The sequence below is a fragment of the Ursus americanus genome, chromosome 7 (genome assembly GCF_024610735.1).
Source record: "Ursus americanus isolate L20-20 chromosome 7, mUrsAme1.1.p, whole genome shotgun sequence".
NCBI lineage: Eukaryota > Metazoa > Chordata > Mammalia > Carnivora > Ursidae > Ursus > Ursus americanus.
In genome coordinates, this window is record NC_142133.1 from 55,427,049 (window position 1) to 55,443,212 (window position 16,164).

Below are 16,164 nucleotides of genomic sequence, written 5' to 3' on the forward strand. Positions count from 1 at the left end.
CCCAAACCTGGCTGAACATCAGAAACACATCAGTAGCTTTAGATACAGATCCATGGTTCCTGTCTTAAATCTGTTGATTGAAAATCAGTGGTGGTGGTGTTTTCTTTTTTCTTTTTTTTGGTTACTGTTTTGTTTTTAAACTCCTAATATTCTTACATAACTAGCCAGCTGGTTTAGTATTTGGAATCTGTTAATTTAGACTTAACATTATTTGATGTAAACACTGACTTTTAGAATTAGAAGGAACATTAGAAATAGTCTTTTTTCACTTTCTTGTTTTTAAATTGGGGGGGAGGGGTTGGGAAGAAGACAGAAGGGAAATTACTTGCTCAGATCCCACTGCTAGTTACTGGCAGAGCCAGGGCTAAACTTTGTATATCTTCGCTCCCATTTCTGAACTTTTCTTCATATTAATGTTGGACAGACCCTTCTAAGTAGTAAGCTTTGAGTACTGGGTGTTGAGTAAGCTTTGAGTGGGCGTGTTTGGTACATAATCGGTAGTCAGATTATTTTATTGGTAGTGATTGTCTCTGACTCACTTTATGTTGTATGGTAGCATACTTTTTGCCTCTTAATGATTGCTTCTTGAAGATGTTTACTCCTACTCTCACACTTAAGGAATACTTTTCTGATAGTTGGCAATAATGCAGTAGTCAGCATGAAATCATCTCAGAAAAATTCTTTCCCAAATCAGTTCTAATATGAATGGCTTCTAAAAGGCTGACTGACCCAAATGACTTCTGGGACAGCTTTGAATCATAATAGTTTTTGCAAGAGCCCCTCTAAACTGAGACCAATTCTAGATCTGCAGGACTTTCTTAACCAGGCCCACTCCCATTTGGGAAAGGTTACCCAGGAACTATGGGAGTGTGGGATGCCTAATCCAGAGTAGCAATAGGGAAAAGGCTTGTGGGAAGTGATAGTAACCTAAACTGTGCTTTAAAGGATTATCTGGGAGTTAGGCCCAGGAAGGAGTTGGGGCAAGCGTTTGTCTAGGCAGTGTGTTCCAAAGAGCAAACGTGCGGATAGCTTTGGGAAATGGCAATTTGTTTAGTTTGGCTGCAGCATAAAGTACAAATTAGGAAGTGACTGGAAAGACAGACTGGGGCAAGATAGTGCAAAGTTTTATTGTTGCAATGTTGTATTTCTCAACTAGATACCCACATGCAAAAGAATGAAATTGGAGTCCTACTGGACACCATATAAAAATTCACTCAAAATGGATAGTAGACCGAAATGGAAGAGCTGAAATTATAGAACACTTAGGAGAAAACATAGGAAAAAAATCTTTGTGGCCTTGGGTTAGGCATTGGTTTCTTAGCTATAATACCAAAAGCAAAGCAACATAAAATAGACAAATTGGACTTGACTAAAGTTAAAAACTTTTGTGTTTCAAAGAATACCATCAAGAAAATGAAGACAATCCATAGGATGGGATTAAATATTTGCAAATCATGTAACTGATAAGAGACCTATCAGGGTCTATAAAGAATTCTTCTAAGTCAGTGATAAAAAGCACAAAAATGGACAAAGCCGTGAAAATGACATTTTTCCAAAGAAAATACTCAGATGGCCAATAAGCATATGAAAGATGCTCAACATCATTAGTAAAGTGCAGATCAGACCACAATGAGATACCATTTCACACCCACTAGGACAGGTAAAATAAAAACCGTAGCAACAAACATTAGCAAGGATGCAGAGAAATTGGAACCCTCATGTATTGCTGATGATAATATAAAATCCAGGTGCAGCCACTTTGGAGAAAAATTTGACAGCTCTTCAAAAAGCCAAACGTAGAGTTACCGTATGATTCGGCAGTTCTCTGTACTCTCCGTACTCGAGAGAATTGAAAGCAAAAACGCGTACATTAAGGCCTGCCTTTGGATCAGGTCATGATCCCAGGGTTCTGGGGATCGAGCCCCTCATCAGGCTCCTTGCTCCTCGAGGAGCCTGCTTCTCCCTCTCCCTTCCCCCTCTCACCCGCTAGTGCTCGCATGCGCGCGGTCTTTCTCTTTCAAATAAAATCTTCAAAGAAAATGTATACACTTATGTTCATAGAAGCATTATTCATAATAGCTAAAAAGTAGAAACAACCTAAATATCCTTCAGCTGATAAATGGGTAAACAAAATGTGGTGTTTCTGTACAATCAAGTATTATTCCATAACGGAAGAAGTCAAGTACTACTGATACATGCCACAATGTGGATGAACCCAAAAATATTATGCCTGGTGAAAGAAGCCAGTCACAAAGGACCACATTTTAGGGGCGCCTGGGTGGCACAGCGGTTAAGCGTCTGCCTTTGGCTCAGGGCGTGATCCCGGCGATCTGGGATCGAGCCCCACATCAGGCTCTTCTGCTATGAGCCTGCTTCTTCCTCTCCCACTCCCCCTGCTTGTGTTCCCTCTCTCGTTGGCTGTCTCTATCTCTGTCAAATAAATAAATAAAATCTTTAAAAAAAAAAAACAAAAAAAACCACAAAGGACCACATTTTGTATGATCTTACTTATATGAAATATCTAGAATAGTCAAATCCATAGAGGTAGAAAGTAGACCAATAGTTCTCAGGGACTGGGAGGGGGAGGAATAGGGAGTGACTGCTAACTGAGTGGTCTAGAGTTTCTTATTGGGGTGATGAAATGTTCCGAAGTTAGATAGTAGTGATGGTTACGTAGCTGAATTTACTAAAACCACTGAATTGTATGCATTGAAAGGGTGAATTTTACGATATGTGAATTATATGTCAATAAAAGCTATTATGAGAAGTGCTGTAGTTAGTGAAAATTTTAAATTTTCTGACAAGGAATTTGAATTTTGTCTTTAAACCATGATGTGTATTCCTCAAGAGTTTTCAACTTAATAATGACATGATCTGAATACCATTTTCAGAGCAAGTGAAGATGGTGGTCAAACCAATGAGGTGGCAGAAGACTCCTTGGTCTAGGTGCTTTAGAATATTTATCCTTAGTTTTCTGCCCTGAGCAAGTCTGAGAATTCTGTTATTGACACTGAATTAAAAATTTTTAACTTTAGGGGCGCCTGGGTGATGCAGTCGGTTAAGTGTCTGAGTCTTGGTTTCAGCTCAGGTCATGATCTCAGGGTTGTGAGATCAAGCCCGGTGTTGGGCCATGTGCCCAGCATGGAGTCTGCTTAAGACTTTCTCTCCCTCTGTGTCTTCTCCACGGCACGTGCACATGCTCTCTCTCTCAAATAAATCTTAATAAATCTTAATTTTTTTTAACTTTATACATGGTGCTATTTTACATTATTTACCTTGGTCTCATTTCCTTCCTAATAAATTGCTCTAGGTGATTGCTGAAAGAACAGTAGTTGCAGGAGCGCCTGGGTGGCTCAGTCACTAGTTAAGCATCTGCCTTCGGCTCTGGTCAGGATCCTGGAGTCCTGGGCTTGAGTCCTGCATCCGGCTCCTTGCTGAGCAGGGAGTCCACTTCTCCCTCTGTCCCTCATCTCTCTCTCTCTTTTTCTTTCTCTCTCTCTTTCTCTGTCAAATAAATAAAATCTTAAAAAAAAAAAGAACAGTAGTTGCAGAACATAGGAGATACTATTAATTTTTATATTTATCGCAGTGAGTATTCTTGACTATTTTAAATTTCGAGACAGCAAAATATGATTTAGCCAGAATACCAAGATTCTTGATGAATCATAATGCTTTAAAGACTTTTCATTAGGGGCTCCTGAGTGGCTCAGTTAGTTAAGCATCCAACTCTTGATTTTGGCTCAGGTCATGATCTCTCGGGGTTATGAGATTGAGCCCTGTGTCAGGCCTCAAGCTCAGCAGGGAGCCTGGTGGAAATTCTCTCTCTGAATAAATAAAAAGTGAAATCTTAAAAAAAAAAGCATGTAAGATTTTTCATTAGCAAACATCTGGATTTTGATGCAGAAAAGCTCAGAAATTCAACTTACTTGGGCTTTTTGTTGTTATTTTTCTTCCCCTTTTGTGAATTGCCTTAATTCTGTCAAATAAGTTATATACTGGAAAATATTTCAGTAGGTAAAAAGAGCAGTAATCATTTTGGCTGTTTTTGTTGTTGTTCATTCTAAAGAATCATAAGTTTAAAAACTCTTGTTATCCTCAAGAAAATTCTGGACTGATTTAAATTTTGAAAAATTTTAAGTCAAGCCTATAGTAAATGTTGACTTTTGTCTGATAAGTGCTACTGATAAGTCACTTACTGTCACAGTTTTTCTGTTAAATATGTGCTGGTGTTAACTATTAGTAAATCTGGTTTTAGAAGAGTAGTACATTGTGTACAGTAGCCATTTTGGACACTTTGTATAACTTGCATTGTCGGTGGTGCCCTCTCGTGGTCACTTAGGAACCACATTTCAGCTATAAAAAAACCATCCTGGCTTTCTAGGAGTTCATACTGTCTCTACTCTTCTATAGCGGAATCAGCCATACTCTGAATTTCTTTTCAATAAACAGAAACAAAACCATGGCAAGATTTTTAAATGGAGAATTGAGAATTGGGGAGAGTAGCGTCTTGTCTTATTTTATTTGGAGAAGTACTACTTTAAAAAGATGGGAGTTAGAGGACAGAGTATATCTAGGAGGAGAACAGGGAAAGTTCATGAAGTGTGAGGAGAGGCAAGTAGTTGTGATAGTGTTTGAGGAGATTTATGAATCATGTTTATGTGATATACCTGAATATTTTACAGGTACACTCTGCCCCCTCCTTTTACAAAATGCTCCCAGAATGATGTTCTGATTTTATTTCTCTTACACACACACACACACACACACAGAGTCTCTTCTCAGAATGAACACTTATCTGGCACTATATTTGAAATGTGTATCTCATTTAACGGAAATTAAAGTTAGTTTGAAATAACTGTTCAAATCTGTTTTGTACTGCCAGTAATAAGTTGGCCATGATAAGCGTTCATTGGTTATGGAGATTTTTTCAGAAGGAATGAATTTTCCCTGCCAGTTTAATTTAAATTGATTTTTCTTGATTTGTATGGGGAGATCTTTTTAAAAAAATATTTATTTATTTACGTAATCTCTACATGCAATGTGGGGCAGGAACTCACGACCCCAAGATTTAAGAGTCACATGTCCTTCTGACTGAGCCAGCCAGGCGCCTTGATGTGGTAGAGAACTTTTAATACCTTTGCTCTTCTTTGAGTTGAAGGTTAAATTTTATATTGCAGCAGTGGCTGTGTCCCATATCTACCTTCCTAGATTCTTATCTGACATTTTTAATGCTCCAGTGTTCTTAGAAGGATTCCACTGTTAATGCTGTTAGCATTCCTTGTGGGTGATTCACTGATCTTCATCAATCCATTAATAAGAGAGTATCAGTGGAATGTGCAATTCTTGATCTTGGGGTTGTGAGTTCAAGCCCCATGTTGGGTGTAGACATTACTTAAAAATAAAATATTTTTAAAAAAATAGAGTGTTGCAACTAAGAGTAATTCTGCCCACAGGAACGTATCCTTCTGTGATCAGGAAATTGTATATATTGATTTTCATTGCTTGTTATGAAAATCAAGTTTCAGTTAGCAGTTTAAGTATTATGTAACAGTTAAAACAGTTTGAAGTATTTTGAAAGTTCTGATCCAATTGTAAAGCATTTTAAGTTGACAATTACTGCCATTTTCATACAAATTGAAAAGACAGCTTCTACTTATTTATACATAATTACAGTTGTAAATACCAGCAATCTAATATTATGGATTGATTTTTTTTTTTTTTAAGATTGTATTTATTTGAGAGAGTGCGCACAGGAGGGGGTAGGGGCAGAGGGAGGGAAAGAGAGAGGTGGACTTCCCACTGAGCAGGGAGCCTGATGCAGGGCTGGATCCCAGGACCCTGGGATCATGACCTGAGCTGAGGGCAGATGCTTAACCGACTAAGCCACCCAGGCACCCCGTATTCTAAGATTTTTAAGTTAAAAAATTTAAGGCTAATCAAATCAAAATTTTAACTCACCTTTGAATGAATGACAGTAGAGTGTAATGCTTAAAAGCTCAGACTCTGCGGGCGCCTGGGTGGCTCAGTCAGTTAAGTGTCTGCCTTTGGCTCAGGTCATGATCTCAGGGTCCTGGGATCTAGCTCTGCGTTAGGCTCTCTGCTCAGCGGGGAGTCTGCTTCTCCCTCTCCTGCTCCCTCTGTGCTCTCCCTCCCACTCTCTCTCTCTCTTTCAAATAAATAAAATCTTAAAAACAACAACAACAACAACAACAAACTCAGACTCTGAAGTCAGACTTCATGGATTGGAATCTTGCTGCTCTCGCTTACTAGCATCTGGCCTTGGCAAGTTTTTTAACTTCTCTGTGCTTCAGTTTCCTTGTCTGCAACATGGACATAATAGTTGTACCTACCTCGTAAGATTGTTGTGGAGAGAAATGAATTACTGTAAAACACTTAGAACAGTGCCTCACACATACAGAAGTCTCTGTGTAAGTTAAGTTCTTATCACCATTATTAAATTTACGGTTGAGGGGCGCCTGGGTAGCACAGTCGTTAAGCGTCTGCCTTCGGCTCAGGGCGTGATCCCGGCGTTCTGGGATCGAGCCCCACATCAGGCTCCTCCTCTGGAAGCCTGCTTCTTCCTCTCCCACTCCCCCTGCTTGTGTTCCCTATCTGGCTGGCTGTCCCTCTGTCACATAAATAAATAAAAATCTTAAAAATAAAAATTTACGGTTGAATTAATGTTGACATTCATTGTGAAGAATATACTATTTTGTAAATATAAACCCCTCCTGCAATTCTTGCTTTAAAAAATATTTCTGTATAACAAAATAAACAGTAAACTAAAATTATATTTCATAAAGTTTTTTATGAAAGCTCTTTTTCACACTTATCTTTTCTTCTCTTTTAGGCACGGAATGTTAACACTGGTGAATTGGCAGCAATTAAAGTAATAAAATTGGAACCAGGTAAATTGAAATTTGATGTTTCTTATTGCTGTAAGCCACTGGATTACTTTAAGGCTAATTTTAATGATGTTTGGTCAGCATTCTCTGATTGTTCCTAACATCTTCTGTAAAACAGAAGTGGGGTCTACTCTTTCCTCCTCCTCTTCAAGACCTATAGACACCTGGCTCGGTTCTTCCTTGAAAAATAACTTGTAATTGGGAGAGGGAGGCGACTTGTGAAGAGGCTTTGTTCCTTCTGAACTCAGTTGAGCTAACTTGTCACCAGTTGCTAGTGGTGTTTTTCCAGGTTAACCCTGTCCTGTGGTGAGAGGGCAGTGTGATGCAGGGGAAAGCGCTGAACTGAGATTGGGGTGCTTGAAGCCCAGTTCTTTGTGTCCCACACTCTTGCTGTGTGAACTTGGGCAAGTAATTTTCTGAGCCTCAGTTTTCTCAGTAGACCTAGCCCTTACATTTTATGCTCATTAAGCTGTAATAATAGTCACCTTCCAACTTGAGCAGCTCATTGTAGAGCCCGAAGGATGACTCTGTATTTTTTTCCTGCTTCACCTATATTTTCTCTCTGAAATCCCCCATGCCTTTCAAAACCCATGTCTTTCTGAGTAACTACCGTAGTCTTGTTTATTCTCTCTTAGAAGTCCTTCTCTCTTTTTCTCTTTTCTGCCACAAGCAAGCAATTGTGCTAGTTCTAGACTGAGTTCCACAGTGATGGTAGTGCCTTTCTAATGGCTTCCGCCACTCCAAACTGAGGATACACGAATTTGGTAAAACAGGTTTTATCCTTGGTGTGAGCAGAAACCCATTCCCTAGTTTTTGTTTTTGTTTTTAAAGGTGGGCAGTTTTTTCTGAAAAGTCCAGACAATAAAATATTTTGGGCTTTGTGGACCACATGTGGTCTCTGCATACAGTTTTCCTTCTTTCCTCCCTCTCTCTCTCCTTTCTCCCTCTAAAATGAAAAAAAACCATTCTTAGCTGAACAACCATTCTTAGCAAACCAGGCCACCTGCAGCTGTAGTTTGCCCGCCCCTGATTTAGATCATCAGTAGACTTTCTAGAAGTGGCATTAAGATGAAATTTAAGGATGTGTTGATAGACTGTGATCAAATCACACTTAAATATAATGAATAAAAAAATACTTTCTCAGTTATATATATTTACAGATCTTGTATAGTCTAATTAACACTTTAACATATAAGACAGGTTTTTCTTTGAATCTCCTATGTTTTAGGGGATTTTTGAAATTGGTAAATTCTGAGGGGAAAGTAAAAAAGGAAGATTTGCTTTTTTCATTTAAATTCAGTTAATTAACATATAATGTATTATTAGTTTCAGAGGTAGAAGTCAGTGACTCATCAGTCTTATATAATACCCAGTGCTCATTACATCACATGCCCTCCTTAATGCCCATCACCCAGGCATCCTTTCCCTCCTCCCCCCTCCCCTCCAGCAACCCTCAGTTTGTTCCTTATGATTAAAAGTCTCTTATGGTTTGTCTCCCTCTCTGATTTCGTCTTGCTTTATTTTTTCCTCTTTTCCCCTATGTTCCTGTTTTGTTTCTGAAATTCCACGAGTGAGATCATATAATTGTCTTTCTCCGATTGACTTATTTTGCTTAGCATAATACCGTCTATCTAGTTCCATCCACGTCATTGCAAATGGCAAGGTTTCATTTTTTGATGGCTGAGTAGTATTCCATTGTGTGTGTGTGTGTGTGTGTGTGTGTGTGTGTGTGTATGTGTATACCACATCTTCTTTATCCATTCATATGTTGATGGACATCTGGACTCTTTCCATAGTTTGGCAGTTGTGGACATTGCTGCTATAAACATTGGGGTGCAGGTGCCCCTTCAGATCACAGTTGTATCTTTAGGGTGTAAATCCCTAAAAGTGCAATCGCTGGGTCATAGGGTAGCTCTATTTTCAGCTTTTTGAGGAACCTCCATGCTGTTTTCCAGAGTGGTTGTATCAGTTTGCCTTCCCACCAACAGTGTAAGAAAGTTCCCCTTTCGGGGCGCCTGGGTGGCACAGCGGTTAAGCGCCTGCCTTCGTCTCAGGGCGTGATCCCGGCATTATGGGATCGAGCCCCACATCAGGCTCTTCAGCTATGAGCCTGCTTCTTCCTCTCCCACTCCCCCTGCTTGTGTTCCCTCTCTCGCTGTCTCTGTCTCTGTCAAATAAATAAATAAATAAACCTTTAAAAAAAAAAAAAAAAAGAAGGTTCCCCTTTCTCCGCATCCTCGCCAACCTCCGTAGTTTCCTGACTTGTTAATTTTAGCCATTCTGACTGGTGTGAGGCAGTATTTCATCCTGGTTCTGATTTGTATTTCCCTGATGCTGAGTGACATTGAGCATTTTTTCATGTGTTTGTTGGCCATTTGTATGTGAAGTTGGTGAAATCTGAGGTAAAAGAAAAATGGAAGATTTGGCATTTGAAGTAGGGCCTTCATTTGTAATCTTGAAGTGGCTATGTTATTTGATGAAATTATCTCTGATTAGAAGTAGTTTATACATAGATCATTCCTTCAAGTCATTTTAGTGCCTTCTCCTTCGGGTCTTCCTTGCCCCTGGCCTGATTAAGAGGACTCCTCTGCAGGAATAGCTCCCTTATAGCACTTACCACAGCTGTATTGTCATTCTAGAATTGCCTTTCTTTGTTTCTAGGCTTTCATCAAGTTTGTGTCCATAGCACTGACCTTTGTGTTTGGTGCATAGTACTCGTTCAGTACCTCTTAATATTTCCTTTAAAAAATTAGGAACTTGAAAAATCTTATTCATCAAGTCACTTGTTTTCTGATTAATGCAGCGTTTGTGTTTTTATGATGTTAATCTCGAACACTGCCATGCCTGTATTGATTATTGTTTTAAAAGTAGAAAATACAATTAAATAAAAAGAAGAAAAATCATATTCTATCATCCAGAGATAACAAGGGTTATTATCATATATATGTTATTAGATATATCCTTAAATTTAATTAACATTGGATTCCCTGCTTAAATCTTCATCGAAGCCACCTGAATTTTAGCATTTAATTTCTTTGCTTTAATGTCACATGTCACTTGTTGGTAAGCCTGAAGTTTATGGCCTGGTGGTAAAGATCTAAAGCTCTGCTACTTTGATTGTAGTCCTGGCTTGACCACATTGCTTAAGATTTCTGGTTCTCTGTTTTCTGATCTCTAGAATGGAAGTAATAATAGTAGCTTCCTCTAAAGGTTGTTGTAGGGATTAAATGAGCCGATGTATCTAAAGCACTTAAAATAGTGCCTGGAACAAAGTACTGTAGTACCTACTGTGGTAAGTAGCTGTTATTACTGCTAACAGTATTACAGTTTTCAAAATATGACCAACCAGGGCCCCTGGGTAGCTCAGTTGTTAAGCGTCTGCCTTCAGCTCAGGGCGTGATCCTGGAGTCCTGGGATCGAGCCCCACATTGGGCTCCTCCGCTGGGAGCCTGCTTCTTCATCTCCCACTCCCCCTGCTTGTGTTCCCTCTCTCTCTGGCTGTCTCTCTCTCTCTCTCTCTTTGTCAAATAAATAAATAAAATCTTAAAAAGAAACATGACCAACTTTGTTTGGTCTATACCCACTACCCTCTCCTTCCCCTGCTTGTAATTTTGCATCAGATTCCAAATACCGTATAATGTCAGGCTTTAATCTTCCAGCGTGTACGGCTAAAGGATCAGAACTCAAAGTACTACCACAAACAGGAACTCTTACAGGGACATAGAATGGTACATCTACTTTGGAAAAACAGTTTGGCGTTGTCTTAAAAAGTTAAACATTAGTTTGCCGTAATGACCCAGCAGTTCCGCTCCTGTGCACCTGCATACACAGCGTTCACACACAGCTTCGCAGTAGCTTTGTTCACCATAGTCTGAAGCTGGAAACAACTGCCATCAACTGTAAATGAAAAGACAAAATATGTTCATACAATGCAACATTATTCGGCAATGAGAAGAAACAAACTGCTGATGGATGCAGTGTAATAAATGAACCTAAAAACATGGCCGTGTGAAAGGAGCCAGACCCAAGGGACGGCACATTGTACGATTCTCTTTATGCGGAATGTTCAGCAGAGGCGCATCTGTAGAATCAGAAAGTGGATTAGTGGACTAACTAGCGGGGGTGTGTGGTGATTAATAATTAATGGACATGAGGGATCTGATTGAGGGAATATTCTACAACTGGGTTACGGTGGTGGTTGCACAACATGGTAAATTACTTAAAAAACCTGTCGAATTGTACACACGATCTGGATGAATTACATGATTTTAGAATCTGCCGTAACAAAGTGATGAAAGTATATAACCACGTGCCGTTGCTGTCTCTCAACAGTAGCTTCCTAACAACAAATAAGTTCCACATAATGCACTTCGTCCGCGGGTCTCAGATTTCTTCTGTATTTGTAGGTTCCTTATCTCTTCTTTTTTTTTAATCTCTTCTTTTTCCTTGAAGTTTTTTGTTGAAGAAACTTAATTATTTGAGTGTAGAATTATTCCCTCGGTTTGGATTTTGCTAATTGCCTTCCTGTGGTGTTATTTAATATGTTCTTCTGTGAATTGGTTGTTAGCCTCAGAGGATTGGTAAGATTCAGATTTGATTGGAATGTGGTGCAGGCAGACAGCTTCATGATGGTATGTTCACATTTTTCTAAATTAGAATTCCGATGGCCTGTCTACAACTTTTTGAAAAACAAAAACGAAATCTGAAATACTTAGGTGTAATGTAATGAAGAATCTGCATCCAAAGTTTGTTATTTTGTTCCCTTTTTTTTTTTTTTTTTACAACCGATATCTAATTTGAACCTGAAGCTAAATGAAAACTTATTCAAACACGTGGACAAAATTGTTTGTTTAAATGTCAATTTAGTCTACATATGTCACTGGGACTTCCAGTCTTACTCATGTGGCTTCATTTTATTATTTAAAAAAAAAAAGATTTTATTTTAAGTAATCTCTATGCCCAATGTGGGGTTCACACTCATGGCCCCGAGATCGAGACTTGCGTGCTCCACTGACTAAGCCAGCCAGGCACCCCCATGTGGCTTTAATTTATGTTTGCTTTTCTCAGTCATCGTTTGATTAACCAACAGACTACAACTTTTTAAAGTTTTTATTTGAATGCCAGTTAGTTAACATACAGTGTAATATTAGTTTATAACATTTTTAAACTTAAATTGCAAAGATTATATTTGATCATTATAGTAAAAGTAAGAAAAATACGATTAAACAAAAAGAGGAGGCTAAACATCATTCTACCAGCTGTATGAACACTGTCAACTTTTGGTGATTTTCTCCAGATTTTCTTTTGTTTATATACAGACATGCATACGTATATAAATGAGGACACACGCAATTATGTGGACCTCACAGGGCTGGTTGGAGTCCAGAGATTGGCAAGGATATACTACTGAGAGCTTAATTTGCTTGCCTACCACTGAACCAGGGAACAAGCATTGCAGAGAATAAATAAGGCTGCATGTGAGTGGGCACCACTCCCCAGGGTGTCCCGGGTTCCTCACAGAGGTGGTCCAGACTGGTGGTCAGTGCAGTAAGTAATTTGTCAGCCACAAAGCCTGGTTTTTATGTAAAAGAAAAACACTTATGAGTTCAGTTGCTAGAATTCTTATACTTCGTGGAACAGGGTAACTTTCTAGCCCTTTGTAGGCTATCCATCATCCTAGTTTCTGGAGAAAATGGAGAAGAGCCTTTATTATTTTAAGATAAAATCAAGAATCTCATGATAAACCAATTAGTCCTTTCTTTAAATTTTTAATTTCATTATATTATAACTTACAGTGTTATATTAATTTCAGGTTTATAGTATAGTGATTCAACAATTCTGTACATCACCCTGTGCTCATCATGAGAAGTGTTCTCTTCTCTTAATCCCCTTAACCTGTTTCACTTATCCCCCAGCCACCTCCACTTGTAGCCATCAGTTTGTTTTCTATAGGTAAGAGTCTGTTTTTTGGTTTGTCGCTTTTTTTCTTTGATCGTTTCAAATCGATCTTTCTTATATATTTGATCTAGATCTTCAGTATGTACATAGTCTTAGAATTAAGTCTGTATCATCTCAGTAGTATTGATAGGCTCTGAAATGCTGGCAGGGAGAATACAATTATCCTATTGGGTTCGTTTTCTGTTTTCTGTGTCAGAGGAGATACAGGGGAGAATTTGGCAGCATAATTCAAGTGGGGCCAGAAATCTAGGAAATGATGTGCAGAACTTGGTTTAACAGGATTCACTTTCCTGTTAGTGTTTTTTCAGATGATGGACTTTTTTCCCTGAAATTCACATATCTACATAACAATAACAATAATGGTGATAAAAGTCACAGAAGCCACTTTTTGAACATTTGCTTAGGGCTGCATGTCAAACTCCATATTCTTCATATGCATCGTCTCAACCCTCATATTAACATCTTGCAGTAGGTATGTCATCCCCATCTCACAGATGTAGAATAGAGGCAAAGAAGGATTCAATAATTTGCCTTAGGGCTGTGTAGCAGTGGAGCAAATTCAAATCCAGGATTATATTTTTTCTAGAGCCTATGCTATTATGTGTATTGCCTTACAGATGCTTCATGGAATGTTTAGAATAATTCCTGGTTTTCCAGCAATGCTCTTTGAAAGTTTGCCTCTCTACTATAGAACCCATGTTCATTTATTTTTAATTTTATTTATTTAGTATATTATTTATATAATATATAAAAATATGTATATATTTATGTAATATGTATAATATATTATACATATAAAATTATATATATAATATATAATTTTTATTTGTTATTATATTTAACTTTTTATATTCAATTTTTAATTTTAAGTTTTTAAAGGTAATTGTAGACTTTAGAGAAAAGTTAAAAGAATGGTACAAAGAATTGCAGTATTTCACCCAGATCTTTCAGTACTCGATTTATTATTTTTACTTTATTCTTTCCTACACTAAAAGATACTATCTTCCGCTGAGTACTTTTAGTGTGTATTTCCTTTAACAATGAAATGTCATTGTCTTACATAATAGTACAATGATCAAAGTCAGGAAATTAATGCTGATACGATGCCCACAGACCTTAGTCAGATTTTGTCAGTTGCCCCAATAATATCCTTTAAAGGCAAAAGAAAATCCAAGATCATGTGTTCCACTCGGTTGCCAGGTCTCTTTAGTTTCCTTTAATCTGAAAGAGTTCTTGAGCCTTTGTTTTGGATTCTAGGTGTCGTTATAGCTGCTGAAGCGTCCTTGTTACTAGGCTGCCTTAAGGGAAAGACATCCTGAGTATATGCACACATAAATACACATTTACCCATACCTCCCCTGCCCCTCTACCCATCCGGACTATCTAAAACCAATACTAGTCTAACACCACAGTGTACATTCTCTGCTTTTCATATTTGTTACTCTTCTTTGCTTTATCCTTGAACACAAAAGTAATTTCAGAATTGTTAATCCATGCCTCTGTGAGAAATCAGCTACTAACTAGAGATCATTGTTTAGAGTTCTGTTTATCTCTAGAACCTACACTGTTCTAATGTCTGGTTCCCCACCTCCCATACCTTTTCAAAAGTGTTCATGTTATTCATTTGATATCTCTATGGTATATTAGTTTCCTAGGGCAACCATAACAGAATACCACAAACTAGGTGGCTTAAAGCAGTAGAAATAGAAATTCACAGTTCTGGGAGGCTGGAAGTTGGAAATCAAGGTGTCAGTAGAGTTGGTTCTTTCTGAGAGCTTGAGGGAGAATATGCTCCATGCTTCTCCAGCTTCTGGTGATGGCCTGCAGTCCTTGGCATTCCTTGGCTTGTAGAAGGCTCCAGTCTCTGCCTTCATCATCACACAGCGTGCTTTCTGTGTCCAAATTTCCCCCTTATATAAGGACACCAGTCATGGAGATCACCCTAAACACCTCATCTTGGCTTGATTACCACAAAGACCCTATTTCCAAGTAGGGTCACTGACATTCACAAGTACTGGAGGTTAAGACTTCATTGTATCTTTTTGGTTGACACAGTTCAACCCATGACATATGGCCAGTTCATTTGTTTCTGCTTGTATTCATTTTGGGGATGTCTCCCTCATCTTTGATTTTATTTATTTTCTTTGAGAGTGTTTTTAAAGTATATGAAACTTTGACATGACTCTAAAAGGCAGAACTATGTAGAAAGGCATATTTAGGGAAGTATTATTCTTCTATGCTTTTTACCCTATCTGACCACTGTCTTTGGTCTCAGGTTTCCCTTTCCATGTTTTCTTGTGCTGTTTTGTTGTTGTTGTTGTTTTTTACCCAAATGAGATACATGAATATTTTCTTATTTTCTTTCACAAAAGGTTGCATACTATAGATGCCTCTTTGAATTTTGTTCTATTCGCTAAACAGCATGTCTGGGAAATGACTCCACACTAGTTGCTAGAGATCTTTCTCATTCTGCATAGTACTCCATCATATATATGTACCATAGTTAATTCAGCCACCATCCTATGTGTGAGCAATTAGGTTGGTTCCAGTATGTTGCTTGTAAAATTTATGTCCTCCATATTGATAAATGCTACAAGGAGGCACCTCAGAAACATGTTAAAATGAGAAAAGCTGGACATAATAGGTCTCATGTTGTATGATTTCATTTATATGAAATATACAGACTAAGTAAAACCATAGAGACAGAAAGCAGATTTGTGGTTGCTGGGGAAGAGGGAGGGAATAGGAAGTGACTGCTTAAGGGTATAGGGTTTTCTTTGGGGCTGATAAAAATGTTCTAGAATTAGAGGTGATGGGGGCACAGCATCATGAATGTACTAAATGCCACTGAGTTGTACACTTTGTTATATGGATTTCACCTCAAAAATCTGCATTATCCATATAATTAAAATAGCCATTTATTTTATTTTTCTCATGGATGTTGGTGCTTCACCATTTTAGCCCATGGAATGGGCAGTGCATCTTCAGATGCTTCCCACAAAGAAGAAAACCTAAGGTTTATCATTTTAATGACAATGTGTGAAGTATACTTTGTCTACTCACACATTTTTTTGGTTGCTTCATCAAACTTTAAAGTAATTTTCTTTACCTCTTCTCTCATTCTGCAGAGCTTTTGGGTTATGTTTTGTTTTTCTCTAACATTGGAGAAAGTTGAAGTCTAATGATGCTGGAGCTTAAAGTATCTGTGTGGGGTGGGAGTGGGTCATAAAAGGTGGAAACTAGAAAGATATTAAGACCAGATTGTATACCACGACCCTTCTGTGCTATGCCAAAACATCTG

General features: G+C 38.2%; 1 protein-coding gene across 3 annotated transcripts in view; it reads left to right on the forward strand.

The window, feature by feature from the left end:
• The window catches only part of MAP4K3 (mitogen-activated protein kinase kinase kinase kinase 3), a 181,968-nt gene that overhangs the window by 52,548 nt on the left and 113,256 nt on the right, over positions 1–16,164 (forward strand). For all 3 annotated transcript variants that reach the window (XR_006781710.2, XM_045809020.2, XM_045809021.2), the window contains exon 2: positions 6,851–6,908. Coding sequence is in view for 2 of the 3 variants with exons in the window: in XM_045809020.2 (XP_045664976.2) it covers positions 6,851–6,908 (58 nt within the window). In the remaining variant the exon portion in view is untranslated. The remainder of the gene's footprint in view (positions 1–6,850; positions 6,909–16,164) is intronic.